General features: G+C 38.6%; 1 protein-coding gene across 3 annotated transcripts in view; it reads left to right on the forward strand.

The window, feature by feature from the left end:
* LOC142099563 (inter-alpha-trypsin inhibitor heavy chain H3-like) overlaps positions 1 to 16632 on the forward strand; it is a 185038-nt gene that overhangs the window by 103505 nt on the left and 64901 nt on the right. For all 3 annotated transcript variants that reach the window (XM_075183114.1, XM_075183116.1, XM_075183115.1), the window contains 2 exons: positions 3360 to 3545; positions 12630 to 12769. In XM_075183114.1, coding sequence (XP_075039215.1) covers positions 3360 to 3545; positions 12630 to 12769 — 326 coding nt within the window. The remainder of the gene's footprint in view (positions 1 to 3359; positions 3546 to 12629; positions 12770 to 16632) is intronic.

Consider the following 16632-nt stretch of genomic DNA (forward strand, 5'->3'; position numbering starts at 1 on the left):
ACCCTATTAACATATAGCATGTTGCAATAAATAAAAGTCCATGATTGATTTGATGACCAAATGTACTATTGTATCAGGTTGATGTTAAATTTCAATGTATTATTGTGCTTTTTAGCATATATGTATCAAATTTGAGAAATGCTTTGTCATAATGTAAGATGCCTCAATAAAAAAAAAAAGAATAAAAAAAAATAACAGAGCAAGAAAAGGAAACACACTGGGCCTGATTCATCTTTTGACATAAGTCCCGTTGTGCGTTGTATCTTGCGCGAAATTGTTCTGCGCATGCTCAGAAATATGCTTATGCCAGTGAGCACAATTGAAGCCAATTCATGTTCAAATGCAAACGACACTTCCAACTGCCTACGACTTGAAGGGCGGAACAGGTGAGCGTAGGGGCAGACGCATCTAGGAAATGTACAGTAAGGGTGAGCCGCTGTTGAGTGCATGCACATTTGTTCGATTCAAGAACATTTGAATACCTGTTTTTAGCCGTATGACTTGAATCAGCTGCAGGGCAGGTGTAAGTGTCGACTGATCGTGATGACTGAGACATATGCATAGCAGAACATGTGTGTGCATGTAAAAGAAACTATAAAAATGCATTCTATGTACAGTACGCATTAAGGACATCCTGATTTATGTATGTCATGATTTAATAATTATGGTATTATATTTTATAGAACTATTATTTTACACAAATTTATTTTTTATGTGTTCTGATGGTACTTTATATTGCACATATGAATGTGCGCATCTCACCAGGGCCGGATTTTCCACTAGGCAACCTAGGTAATTGCCTAGGGCCCAGAGGGCCCTCCCAGGGCCGGCGGTGAGATCAACCTTTAAAAATGGGCCGCTACTTATGGGCCAGTGCTATGTGCTTGCTCCCCTGGGCTAAAGTCTGCCAGCCAGCCCCTGAATAGGGGTATATGTTATGCTAAAAACTATAGTGCTATGGATTTTTTCAGGGAGGGGGCCCCAAACCAGTATCTTGCCTAGGGCCCCATGAGGTCTAAATCTGGCTCTGCATCTCACAGTCTGTTCTGTCTGCCTACGGACGTAGAGCGTACTTGAATATGGGTGGACAAAAGTGCGCCTACTTTTGCACCCGTTTGGAAAAATTAGATTTTGTGTTGCTGCACAAAGTTATTTAAATGAGATAAGGGATTAAGGGGTATATTTCATTCCGTGAAAGGAGTTGATTTGTCCAACAACTCTGAGGTGGTGGAGATCGAGTATAATACCATTTTTTTTAATCAGATGCATTTTGCACTTTTGTGGAAATGTTCATTTCTTGTCGCACTTGCATTAATGTAATAAAAAATAAAAAAGTGACAGTCCTGATGTTCCCTCACTCTCATAGTTAATTTAAGCCATACATGATCCTGAATCAAGCAGTATTTTAGGAGAAAGATGCAGAAGTTTAAATTAATAAGGGAGTGGTCCTAAATTGTTTAGTAGGGTGGACTTTGAAGCGATGTTTCACTCTTTTCATCATATGCTTTTACAGGTAGATCAGCCCCTGCAACATCATGGCCTTGCAGACCTCTGCACCATAGTGGACCACACTATGCTTATTGTTCTCATTTGCTCCTTTTCTCTCAATGGGGCACATTTATCATTCATCGGCAAAAATGAGAAATAGTTATCAATCCTTATCGCATGGATAAGGATTGAACTATTCCTCAAATTTATTAAAAGCGGATCACAGAAACAGCAGTTCCGAAAAACTGCTGTTTCTGTGATAAAAAAAAATCATACTTACCCCCCTCTTCGGATGCGCTGTCTCTGGATCACCTCTTCGTTCCTCTTCTTCCTTCAATTGCGCATGTGCAGTGCACATGCGCACAAAGATCCCCGCTCTGTCTCTGCAACATCGTTGCAGAGAGAGCGCGGTGAGTGACAGGGAGGGATCATGTGATCCCTCCACACATGCGCTGTCCAGCTCTGCTTTTCGGAGCAGAGCTGACAGCATTGGATTTTTTCAATTTTGATAATGTACGCCAGCTTCAGCATGACAAGTTCCCAAAAAAAAAAAAAATTCCGGGACTTGTTAGATTGCTGCCAGAGCAGTCACCATTCTGTTGAATGGTGACTGCTCGCAAAAACGATCAGGAGTGCAAAGCAGCAGATATCCATGATATCTGATGCGATGCACCTTTAATAAATTTGCGGAGGGCACATCGGGACCTGATTTCCACGGTAAGTGCACGATGGTGCACTACCGTGATTTCTTAAATATGCCCCATTATCTCCTCCCTTTGAAATGTAAGTTATCCATACTTGCCAACTCTCCCGGAATGTCCAGGAGACTTCCGAATTCGGGGTAGGTCTCCCTGACTCCTAGGAGAGCAGGCAATTCTCCCACATCCTATCCAGTTCCTAGTGAAGTGCGCAGGATGTGAGCCTCAATGACTCAATTATCGGAGAATCGCTGCCCCAAGACAAAATGTTTATGTTTATGTTTTGTCTTCTGCTGAATTGTTGCTTTTGTATGCAATGCAATTTGTTTTGTTAATTGCATTCATTAATTTATTATTCTGCTTATCTGTACCCTTTGTTGTTATCTGTATGTACTTATGTAATTTTGTTGTATGTTCTAACACTCTATGAAAGCAGTTTGGTGTCTATTAATAATAATACTAACAGGTACTGACTTATTTTCCTGGAGGCAGCTCCAAGGACAGGGAATTGGAAGTGCACCATTAAATGTGCTAAGTGGACGAATAGCCATACTTGCAAAAGGGGCAAGGAGTGTCCACATATTGTGCAGTTCAGTAATGCACCTTAGTACTCAATGTGTTCCATACCCATTTCCATTTGTACTTATTGTATAGAAATCGTACGTTCATTTACAAAGCACACCCAATGCATGCAACAAAACTCTTTGGATTTGAACCAATACAACTTGATGGTTCACTAGTGCACATCATGGTGTACATCTACTCTCCGCTTTTAGAAGTCACCACAAACTAGAAGTGCAACTATATGTGCAAAGAGGCAACAAATCTCTAGAGATGCACTGAGCAAAAGTTTAAACATAAACCAACCAAATGTTAACATGTATAGTTCACAGCTTGGAAATGTCTATAGAAGTGGGGCTTACTTTTTTTTTGTAGGTTGGAACCTCAAGGGTTAGTTTACAATTGTTCTAGGGCAATTGAATACATTTGTTAGGAGAAGAATCCCATAATATAAAAAATAATGTTTGTGTACATAATAATACTGAGAACTGGTAATGTATGTGACTGTAAATCAATTGACAGTGCATGCTGGATATTTACCATAGACCACATACATGCCGTCAACCAACCAATATTGTTTTTGCTTGTTTATTTGTTTATTTTGGACCTTAGAACTTTCTTACAGAAAAGGCAACCCTAACATTGCTGGATATTGAGATGCATTATCCTGAGAATGCCACAGCTGACCTCACTCAGAGCAAGTTCAGACATTACTTGGAAGGGGATGAAATTGTGGTTGCCGGACGCTTAATCGACAATGACTTGAACTCATTTATTGTAGATGTAAAGGCAGAAGGGGTAAGTAGTTAGTACATATGTGCTGTTGATGTCAAAAATATATTCCTGTCTCTGTGTGACAAATAGAGCAATAAGATACATGACATATATTAATTTCCATCCTTTATTATTGTAGTAATTTGCACTATACAAAAAGAACCAAAAGACTGGAACACTTCACTACAAACTTACTTAGCTGTACTAACTCTGTAAAAGTAGAGTTATGTTTTTCTATTTCACAGTAATTGATGCCAAAGTGGACAGCTTGTCTTTTTTCCTGGTGGCTTGTGTACAAAACAAGCCCCATTGTTTGGTGGTTGGTACACAATACAAATCACATTATCTGGTAGCTAGTGTACAATTCATACCCCCTTTCTAGTGGCTAATGTACAAAAATACTTAAATCATAAGTTCAATCCTCTGAAGTTTTCTTCCCTTTTCTCCCTTATTTCTACTTATATTAGAGATGGTCACTGACCCCCGTGTTTTGGTTTTGGATTCGGTTTTGGATCTGGATTACCGTCGTGTTTTGGTTTTGGTTTTGGTTTTGCAAAACCGCCATTGCGTGTTTTGGTTTTGGTTTTGGTTTTGTTTGGTTTTGTTTTGCTATTTTTTGGGAAAATCCATGTTTTTGGGCCTAAATTAACCCAATTTAGTGCTCCAACTGTTTTAGAGACAAGTAATCTAATTGTTGAGGTAATAAATCATCCAAAAAAACAGTTTAATTCTTCGTTGGTAGGCCTATTCTACACACAAAACAGATTGTCTTCCTCTCCATCTATGCATATTGGCAATGCAGCCATCGTCTTTGAATGTATATTACACCCTACACTTATAGTTAAATATGTAAAGAAATGGAAAAAGCCAGTTTGGTTTCTGTCTCTCAAGGCCCCCCTCCACTTGTATAAAATACCAAAAAATTCAGCCATTATAGACTGTACAATATTAATTGACATGGAGAAAGCCAGTTTGGTTTCTGTCTCTCTAAGCCCCCCTCCACTTGTATAAAATACTAAAAAATTCAGCCATTATAGACTGTACAATATTAATTGACATGGAGAAAGACAGTTTGGGGTCACTCTGTCTCTCTAGGCCCCCCTCCACTTGTATAAAATACCAAAAAATTCAGCCATTATAGACTGTACAATATTAATTGACATGGAAAAAGCCAGTTTGGTTTCTGTCTCTCTAGGCCCCCCTCCACTTGTATAAAATACCCAAAAATTCAGCCATTATAGACTGTACAATATTATGAAAAATGGACAAAGCCAGTTTAGGGTCACTCTGTCTATGACACCCTACCCTTAAGGATAAATTGCCCTAACAGCAGCCTTTCAAGATGGTATGTGATATGGAAATGCCACAAGTCCCTTTCCTCTTTGGGGGTAGATTGCACCCTACACTTACATAGAAAGTTTTAAAAAGATGTTATCGGCATCATCTTCAGCTTAATCCTCACCCTCATCAGTGTGTACGTCATCATCACAGACTATCAATTCATCGCCGCTTGAATCCGCCATTAGAGAACAGTCAGTGCTTGGATGTCTTGGATGGTGAAGGCCTTCCTCGTGGAAGATGTAGTTCATTTTTATAAACATCATTTTCTCCACATTTTTGGGAAGTAACCTTCTACGGCGATCACTGACTAAGTTCCCTGCTGTGCTGAACACTCGTTCAGAGTACACACTGGAGGGTGGGCAGCTTAGGTATTGCAAAGCAAGTTTGTACATGGGTTTCCAAATGGCCTGCTTTTCTTCCCAGTAAGGAAAGGGACTGTCTGACATTTCCATATCAACTACCTCTTGAAAGTAATCCTCCACCATCCTTTGCATGTTTATACTCATATTGGATGGAGTTATGGGCAAAGTGACACATTTTTTTGAAAAATCCTTCAAACCAGCCCAGATGTTAAATTGTTCTGGTCTGCCCCCTGTGTCTTCCCTGCTTCTTTTTTGGAAATTTAATTTTTTACGAGCAACAGCTTGAGAAAGTGAAGGAGGACACGTCGTCAAGCCGAGGCCCAGTTCAGCGGCCAACTTGCTGAGCAATAGCTCCTTGCAAAAGTTCACATCTCGCTCATTTGCAAGTAAAGACTCAATGTAGGTTTTAAACCTTGGATCAAGCACAGTGGCCAAAACGTACTGATCCGAGTTCAAGATCTTAATAACTCGAGGATCATTGTGAAGCGAATTAAGTACTTGATCGACAAGGCCAACATACTTTGCTGAATTGCTTGCTTTCAGCTCCTCCTTCATTTTCTCAAGCTGCTTTTCCAATAGTCTAATTAAAGGAATGACTTGGCTCAAACTAGCAGAGTCTGCACTGACCTCACATGTCACAACTTCAAATGGTTTCAGCACCTTGCACAGCACTGAAAGGATTCCCCACTGTGCAAGAGTGAAATACATCCCCCCTCCTTTCCCAATGTCATGACTTGTGCAATATGCTTGGATGGCTTTGCGCTGTTCCTCCATCCTCTGAAGCATGTACAGGGTGGAATTCCACCGAGTTACCACCTCTTGCTTAAGTTGGTGGCAGGGCAAGTTAAACTGCTCTTGGAGCTGCTGTAATCTCCTACATGCTGTGGCTGAATGCCTGAAATGGCCTGAAATTTTACGGGCCACCGAAAGCATCTCCTGCACCTCACGGTTATTTCGTAGGAAGCTCTGCACCACCAAGTTGATGGTGTGAGCAAAACAGGGAATATGTTGGAAATCACCCAGCTGTAATGCTCGCACTATATTGTTGGCGTTATCTGAAATGACATACCCTGGGGAGAGTCCGAGTGGTATAAGCCATGCATCAATCACATCTCTCAGTTTGCGTAACAAATTGTCAGCCGTATGCCTGTTAGTGAAGCCGGTGATACAAAGAGTGGCCTGCCTGTGACAAATGTTACGTAGTGGTGTACATGCTGCTGCTGTTCCTGCTGGTGAAGGTGAATGACCAACCCAGTGGGCTGTCACAGTCATATAGTCTTTGGTTTGGCCACTTCCACTTGTCCACATATCTGTGGTTAAGTGAACAGTGGGCAGAATGGCATTTTTCAGCGCAATCTCTACATTTTTACACACTTTTTGGTATAGTTGTGGAATAGCTTTACGGGAGAAATGGTGTCGCGATGGAATTCTGTAACGCGGACACAAAACCTCAATTAACTGTGAAAAACCAGCTGCGTTTATTGTGGAGATTGGACGCAGATCTAACACTAACATTGCAGCCATGGCGTCTGTGATTCGCTTGGCGACTGGGTGACTGCTGTCATATTTGCTTCCCCTCACAAATGATTGTTTCACAGTTAATTGCTGAAATGTAGGACTGCTCATTTTATTCACCTGCCTCTGGGATGACGATTCACCCCCAGCAGCAGCAACAGCAGCAGCAGGACTAACGCTTTCTTCAGAGGAATCAATAATAGTGCCGGAGTCATCCAGCCTTAAGTGGGATGCCGGGCTAACTCCGAGCGCTACTGAGGATATTGATGAGGATGGTGTGGTGGGTGTATTTTGTAGCCGTCGGTATGTCGGTGAGCGGAGGGTCTTAGCTGATGAGGGAGTGCTTGTATTCTTTTGGGAAGAACTTTCAGCTTTTCCCAACACTTTGCCATGAACTCTCGTTAAATGGCGTAACATAGACGAGGTTCCAAGATGGTTAAGGTCCCTCCCTCGACTGACTGTGGCTTCACATACACTACAAATGGCTATACAATTGTTGTCTGGATTTGGGTAGAAATAATTCCACACATAAGAAGTGGATTTTTTTGTTTTATGCCCAGGCATGACAATGGCCTTTTTCTTGTCACGTGCCAGAACTGCTGCCACTGGTGCAGGACTTACACAAACAACCTCATCCTCATCAACATCCTCATTAGCGCCCTCGTCGCCTACACAAATCTCCCCCTCATCCTCTTCTAATTCCAAAGTGGCATCCTCAATTTGGGTATCACCGGCTACACTCGGGCTATTAAGGCACACATCAGCAGAATGCTCACGATTAGACATCCCACTGTTGGATGGACTCTCCACAGGGATTGTTGTCATTTGTGAATCAGAGCAAATATTCTCCTGTAATGCCTCACTGTTATCTTGCAGCTCAGCTTTGACGCGTAACAGTAGTTGTGCACCAATTGTAGGCTGGGTAACTTTTTGGGATCTGCCACTAATAGCCAAAGGTGAAGGCCTCATTCTCTCTTTGCCACTGCGTGTGTAGAATGGCATGCTTGCAATTTTTTTTTTATCGTCACTTAACTTTTGCTCAGTTACACTTCTTTTTCGCTTCAATACAGTAAATTTTTTTTTGGTTTTTGTTTTTTGCACTAATTTGAAAACACTCTGTTGTTTGACATCGCCTTGGCCAGATGACGTACTGGGAACACTAACATCAGGACTGGTGACAGAACCTGGTTGCTCATTTAGATCATATGTGGACTGCTTTGAATCCATTCTGAGCGCAAAGCACTGGGGAGTGCTAAAAATTATTTAGTAGATTCTGCTGACAGTTATGACTTTTGACAGCCAGAAATATTAATGCACAATTAGGGAGGACACCCCAAAAACACTGAGGAGTGCTAAAAATTATTTAGTAGATACTGCTGACAGATATGACTTTTGACAGCCAGAAATATTAATGCACAATTAGGGAGGACACCCCAAAAACACTGAGGAGTGCTAAAAATTATTTAGTAGATACTGCTGACAGATATGACTTTTGACAGCCAGAAATATTAATGCACAATTAGGGAGGACACCCCAAAAACACTGAGGAGTGCTAAAAATTATTTAGTAGATACTGCTGACAGATATGACTTTTGACAGCCAGAAATATTAATGCACAATTAGGGAGGACACCCCAAAAACACTGAGGAGTGCTAAAAATTATTTAGTAGATACTGCTGACAGATATGACTTTTGACAGCCAGAAATATTAATGCACAATTAGGGAGGACACCCCAAAAACACTGAGGAGTGCTAAAAATTATTTAGTAGATACTGCTGACAGATATGACTTTTGACAGCCAGAAATATTAATGCACAATTAGGGAGGACACCCCAAAAACACTGAGGAGTGCTAAAAATTATTTAGTAGATACTGCTGACAGATATGACTTTTGACAGCCAGAAATATTAATGCACAATTAGGGAGGACACCCCAAAAACACTGAGGAGTGCTAAAAATTATTTAGTAGATACTGCTGACAGATATGACTTTTGACAGCCAGAAATATTAATGCACAATTAGGGAGGACACCCCAAAAACACTGAGGAGTGCTAAAAATTATTTAGTAGATACTGCTGACAGATATGACTTTTGACAGCCAGAAATATTAATGCACAATTAGGGAGGACACCCCAAAAACACTGAGGAGTGCTAAAAATTATTTAGTAGATACTGCTGACAGATATGACTTTTGACAGCCAGAAATATTAATGCACAATTAGGGAGGACACCCCAAAAACACTGAGGAGTGCTAAAAATTATTTAGTAGATACTGCTGACAGATATGACTTTTGACAGCCAGAAATATTAATGCACAATTAGGGAGGACACCCCAAAAACACTGAGGAGTGCTAAAAATTATTTAGTAGATACTGCTGACAGATATGACTTTTGACAGCCAGAAATATTAATGCACAATTATGGGGGACACCCCAAAAGCGCTGGGGAGTGCCAAATATGAAGAAAAAATAATAAACCTCTATCCTCCTCTCTGCACTAGCGATTTTGGTTAGAGCAATTGCAAGAACAATATTGTATTCTCTGTCCCTGCTCTAATTAGCCTATGACTACACCCTGCTCTCTCCCTCTGTCAAATGGCGATGGATTGCTGTGGAGGCGTGTATTTATAAAGTTGAAGTATCGCGAGAACCGAGTCCCGAGATCCGACGACGTCACAATGACGTTCGGCCTCGATTTGGATTCGGAATGGGCGGGAGAGTACCGAGCTGCTCAGCTCGGTACTCGGATACCCAAAGTTCGGGTGGGTTCGGTTCTCGGAGAACCGGACCCGCCCATCGCTAACTTATATGTTGTTAGTAACTCGAACAGAGTTAATCATATGTAATAAAACAAATATGTAACATAGTGTGATACTGTATGACATGTGCATGTTACTAGAATTAATAAAAATGTGTAAAACAACACATATCACTGAACAAACAAGTCAGAGTGCACCTAAAAAGTTATGTGAAGCTAATTTTCCACAATTGTATGTGATGAAAATTTTTCTTCCCAAGATAGTGCTGCCTCCTTGTGGAAATACACTTAGTAGAAGTGTCCTTTAAGTGAAGCTTCAAACAGAAAGCCAATATTCACAAATCCAATGTGATGAGTTTTCTACAGGCACATATAATAGAAAACGTTTGTTTCCAAAAACAGTGCTGCCCCTGATGGTAATACACTTACTAGAAGTGTTCTTTAAATTGAACTATATGATCTCTGAAAGTAAGTATATTCTCCAGCAGTTATCTTCCCTTTCTCTTCATAGAAATAAAAAACAAAACCAACAAAGTATGTGCCAATAAACTTCCTACAAGAAGGAGGATAGAACATTCACAATGTACAGCATGATGTCAAAGTCCCCAGGATATACAAATAGTTGTCAAGTTAATCCACATGATGTTACTGATAGTAGGAAAGTATTTCACACAGGATATGTTACCCTTTATCCTATGCGTTTCAACATTATAAAGATAGGTCTTTTCAAGGACAGGGCAAACTACAAACTGGCTCCATTTTTTACTCATATGGGCCAATCAGATTGTGCCGAGGTCAAAATACATTGTACAGCAAGCAGAAATATAGTGCATATTACAATTGTACAAACATCCTTTATGGATGTACATAAAATCAAGGGTACAGAAGTATTGATGTACAATTCTATTGAACTAATATTAAGAAAGTTTAGGAGTATCAAACATTGAATATTTACAGTCCACATTGATACTAACTGGGTTATTATGGCAACTTTTATGCTGCCAATCAAAATTAAAAGAATAGCGTGGGATCTAACTCCATAAAACATAAATATCCCAAATGAAATACAGCAAATATATATATATATATATTGTTATGTGCGTTTTATTGCTAACCAATAACGATTGTCGAACCTCGATTTGTGTTTCCAAAGCACAAAGATTTATTCGCAAATAAGTAGAATAATATGCTCAAGCGAGTTAATAGTAAATACAGCCGTTACTTATCGCAGGCGCTCTGGATCCAGTGCAGTCATTCAATCCTGAAGTCTGGGGACAAGAAGTCTGCACCCTGGATCACAAGCTGCTGCTTATATACACAATCACATACAGTAATACAATGAAGATGGAATAGCTTGCATCTATTGGTCCGGGTCTCAGGAAGGTCCAAGGGGTCGTCATCATTGGCCAGTTCATACAAAGGAATCCAAAGGAGGGGGTCATCTCAGCAGGGGGTATGCTCTGCTCTTCCCGCCAAGATTCCTTAGTCTCAAGTAGTTCATAATTCCCTATCATTCATAACTTGCATATGCACTCTGCGATTCCCTCGCAGAGTGAACCAAACAGTAGGATATGTGACAAGGTTCATTATGATACCACTCATGATGTTATTCCTTCAACCCATTCCGTGTATTTCACTAATATGCATGTAACTCTGATATAACATATAAATACAACTATATTTCGACATAACTGACTATGTGTTGCAACTACCATTAATGTGTACTATTTTATAAGTATGCGTGTTTGTGCGAATGTATGGTAAAAGACCAATTACTGTTGCTGCCACGTGCAGTGGATGCGTACGCCCTTTCACGCCGTAGCGTGCCCTTGTACGTCGTAGCGTACCGTACGCATCTTTTCAGACAAAGACAACCAAGTTTGCTAGACTTTAATTGAAATGACTTTTATCCAATTTACTGACTTCGACAATATATATATATATATATATATATATATATATATATATATATATATATATATATATATATATATATACACACATAATGTTAATATTAATCAACCCACTATGCCATTCATTTATATTTTACCCAAAAATCATAAAAGTACTATCAATCCGCCCCGGAGATTGACAAATTTGGGAGTCAATAGTATTACTACTAACTTGTCATCATTAGTTGATTCATATTTACAACCAAAAGTGACACAAAGTCTGTCATATCTAAATTATACAAGTGACATTGGGACATCCTTAGGAGACTTGCCACTATGAACTAGCAGGAAAACTATTACTTGATTACATCACTACACTTTACACAATTATACAGAATAAAAAGGGAATATCAGCAATCGATTTTTTTCTGGATAAAACAGAATATACTAACAATTTGAAATGTTTTCTTAAAGAAGGTATTCATTTTATTTTGGTAAATATGGTGTGATTGTCAGGTGATCACCAGACAATAACTACAAAGTGGGCACCCTCGTTTGAAAGCCAAAGCCATTCTGAGATCCTCGCCTTATATGGGTAAATGATAGTTGAGGAAACCCTGCTAAGCAAATTGATAAATACCTGTTTTCGCCAGAGATAGGGCTTTTCTCCATTTGATAAATTAACCCTTAAATGAGAGTGATGATCGGTGGGTCCTTAGAAGGGAAGTGTTAGACATGATTTTGCTTAGGCATAAGTAATTACAGAGACATGACATAACATTGCTCAGGCACACAGTTTGACCCTGAAAATCTATGCACATTGTAGGAATGTATCCAAGCGTGAGGATAAGTGTAGGAGTTACACTACAGCAGGACCACATGTAGCCCTCCAAACCTTCACCTGTGGCCCCCAGCTCCTTCATGCTTCATAGTCAGATGTGTTTGTTACAGCTTGTAACACTTGTTTAAAATGGCTGCTCATATGTTATTACAGATAGATATCTCTTTCTTTGATTAAATATATTGTTTTGACTTAATACTGAGATTAAGGTTAATGTGCAGCCCTTTTGAAGGTTAGAGGGCTGCCTATGCAGCATCTGAAGTGGATCGGGATGCCTATCACTGCTTGTCACTGCCTATCACTACCTATCACTGCACTACAGCATTCAGATGCATAATTTTGTCATCCACTGGTTTCATGGATGTGTTCTCTACTAATTTAATTTTGTTGTTTGAATAGGCTGATAAATCCCTGAAATACACTGAAAATGTTACACTACAAGAAAAGTATGGTGTGCAGACACAGCAGGAATACAATTTTGGTGACTTCACAGAGAGACTCTGGGCTTACCTCACTATACAGCAATTGCTGAAGAAATGGTATGTAAATCAGTGAAATCCTGCTCATTGAGTATACATCGAAATGTACATGTAAATTTACGTATTTGTTTAACCCCTTTGCCGCTGAGGTACTTTTTGGCCAGTCACATTCCAACATCGATATCTATCTTTTGTTTGTGCGATACCCACACAAATTATACATTTTTTGCCAGAAGATTTTGAAAATCTGCCAAAAATGGCCAAAATAGTGGCTTTTCATTGAAATTGCAAGAAAGTGAACTGAAAGAAAATGTGTTTTTTTTCTAAACACCACCAAGAATTTTTTTGTGGTTCTTGATTTCAATCTACCTTTCCAGAACAGCAAAAGGACATATTTTACACAGTTTTTCATAATACAATCTACATGTGAAAATGATAATGATATATATTTTTTGGGTATTTTAAAGTCAAATGCAAAAAATAAGTATGAGTTTACTGAAGCTAATATCGGAGTGCTCTGGGCATTATACCATTTCTGATACCTCTGGGCATTATACCATTTGTGGTGTAATGCCCAGGAGTACTCTCATTTAAAATAGGTGTTACCCTTTTTCAAATGATGTAGCCCTTTAGTAGTTATTAGTTGGTAATCACATGTGATCACCAGACAATAACATCCTATATTACAGAAAGCATTAATAGGCCAACTTGCAGCTCAGTGGCAATCTGGTTTGAAATAAGGTGCCCCTTTATCAATTAATGTTTGGTGACCAGATAATAACACACTATGCTACAGAAAGTACAATTATAATTATGGGCATTTAACATGTAATCATATTGGAAATAGAGTACATTCAATTTCTTCTTCTGTAAATAAGAAGATTTTATAAATTGTCATTCCACATATATTGTGTGTGTACTTGAATGTCCAAGCTCACTCCAATTTATGGGAAGAACAACTAGAAGCCTGAAAGAGAGGTATAGAGAACATAGGAGGAATATAATGAAACATCTACAAACTCATAGTGTGGTGAGACATTTTGCATCGATACATGGAGGTGATCTTAAGTGATTAAAAATAACAGGGGTGGAACACATTAAGAAAGCCCTTAGAGGAGGACATCGTTTCCTGAAACTTTGTTAAAAAAGAAACTCCCTGGATGTTTAAACTACAAGCTTAATCCCCAGAGGGTTTGAATGATAAACTAGAATTCAGTGAAGGGAGTGGTTAGGTTATATTTATTTATTTATTTAATTTCTATTTTTATTATTATTATTACTATTATTTTAATTTTTATTTATTTTAATTTATATGTATTATTATTAATATTATTATTATTTTTATTTTTACATTTTTAATTATTTAGGTTTCTCTAATGTATTTATATTTATTTCATATCATGTTATTATGTGTTTTAATTAATTCTATCAAGTCTATTGGTACGAAGGAAAAGATGTAGACAGTTCTTGGAATCACATGCTTGTTTCTCTGAATGATTAGGTTTGTGTAAATAGTATTCAGAAAGAAACTGCAAAGAGTAAATATTTTGAGACATATACGTGTGACCTTTTTAGAGTAAATAATATTTTATCAAATAGTCACTTTTTATATTATGTTATGTTGTTTTATAACTATGGTATCTAAAATGAAGAAAAAGATTATCTGGAGGAATTTGGGGTTTAAAAGGAGTAGTTTCCCTGTTAATATGGAAAGTGAAAAAGGAAGAAACTATTCACAGATGTTACATAATTAAATAATTAGGGGAAGAGGATTCCTACTTATTGTGGATGACTATTTAAGTTAGGGGTGTCCAACCTTTTAGCTTCCCTGGGCCACATTGGAAGACGACGAGTTGGTTTGGGCCGCACATAAGATACACTAACAATAACGATAGCTGATCATCCAAAAAACCATAGAAAACATAGTTAACATAGAAAACATAGTTATATGAGAAAAAAAGTGATATATATATATATATATATATATATATATATATATATATATCACTTTTTATTCAAATCCCCCTATACCTTTTCAATCGCCCTGTTCAAAAAATCCTCTCTAGTTATTATACTATAATCACTTTTTGTATTGTTTCGATGCAATATCAATAAAGTGCATTTAAGCCAGGCATTGGATATCAGGGTGCCCTGACCAGGCCTGCGGTACCTGACATATACATCACTGTGACCCCAAATTGTGACCTGTTTTGCTAATTACACCACTATGTTAGTTAAGGGATAACAACTTATAATGGGCCAAAGAGAATAATATATAATGCCCCATTAGTATTACAAGTAGAAGTATGTAGCAGGGAGATAAGGTCCATGATGCTCCAGGACCAGGTGACTTTTATTCACTGGTCAGCGTCCCTTGAAATAATAAAAAAAATCCCCCTTAACTTACCTTTTAATCGGCTTGTTCTCCTGTCCTCTTCTCTTCTTTTCTCCAATTCTGTGCTGCTGATTGTTTTTCTCGCGCGGGTGACTCCTCTGTGCTGCGCTCCGCAATGGATGTTGGGCGTGATGACATCACGCCCGACATTCACTGCGAGCACCGCACGGAGGAGGAGACAAGGGAGGGAGCCGGAGTACCAGCTGACGTGACCGCAAGGTAAGTATTTTCTTTTCTTTTTATTGCAGGATTTTTTTTTCCCATTAACAGTGCTGCCCCCTTGCCACAACCAAAACTCCTTCTGGGCCACATTTACAGGCATGCTGGGCCGCATGCGGCCCGCGGGCCGATGGTTGGACAACCCTGATTTAAGTGATCAGAAAGATGAGCTCCGTCATGCTTTGAAAAAGTTCCTATAAGGAATGAAATCTGTTGTGAGTGTAGCGGAGGAAAAACTAAATATTATTCTGTGTATTGGCTGTATATGAATTTATTTTGTCCTGATTAGAAAAATTAATCAGAGTGTCAAGTACAAGACACAAGTGGAACCATCTTTCTGGAGTGAAAGGAGTATTTCTACCCGGTGCAGAGAGGTGAACTCTGCCTGGAGTCTAAGAGGTTCTGTCACTTTGACCAAGAGGTTTGGATTATTGCAATACCGTCCCAAATTGTGGGTAGAGAATAAGCATCTGATCGGATAAGGTGATATTGAGTCACAACTGTTTAAACTTTTATTGCTGCATATGATTTCCATTTTCATTAACATCAAACAAGTGAGCAGCTGTTACTACTATTATTATCTCTAATATATCAGGTGATATGGAACTTGTGTTCCATCTGCATAAGCTCTGCAATGAGAAGGGATTGAGCAGCTGATCCTGGAAACTATGTTTTGATACTTCCCTTAATGAATCAGGCCCAATATGTAAGGCAAAAAAATGATTAAGGTTTCTACTGGACAAAACCATGTTACAATGCAAGGGGTTCAAATTAGTTTATTATTTTGCACATAAGATATAAAGTTGTAAAGTTGATCTAGGACATGTTCTACCCCAATTATAAATCTGTCCTCACATTTTATATTTACCCCCCCCTCCAAAACAACATTGTTTTGCCAAGGTTCAAAGTTACATTTTTTTGCTTTACATTCCTTAAGAATCAGGCCAATTAGGTTTATGATATGATCCATAATTTATGAAGTAACAAATTGAGAAGACCGATTATTATATCTGGATTGAGTAAAATTATAGTTATAGGGTGACGCCCCTGTTAGGTGCTATCTGTGTCTAATTAATTATACTTCATATCAATTGAGTTTTAAATTATAGAACTTAACTTATGAAATATTTTTGTATTTATTAGGAAGAATTCTATATGAGCACTTTTTAGAATGTTTTATTGATTTAGAGATATATGTATATATTTGTTGTGTTATTAGATACTTTGAGTTAATAAACAATCACCTTATTGAGACCTTTGCAGCTTCTGTGTTCTGCCCTCTATATCTCACATACTTATTTATTGGACC

This window comes from Mixophyes fleayi, chromosome 8 (assembly GCF_038048845.1).
Source record: "Mixophyes fleayi isolate aMixFle1 chromosome 8, aMixFle1.hap1, whole genome shotgun sequence".
NCBI classification, from domain to species: domain Eukaryota; kingdom Metazoa; phylum Chordata; class Amphibia; order Anura; family Limnodynastidae; genus Mixophyes; species Mixophyes fleayi.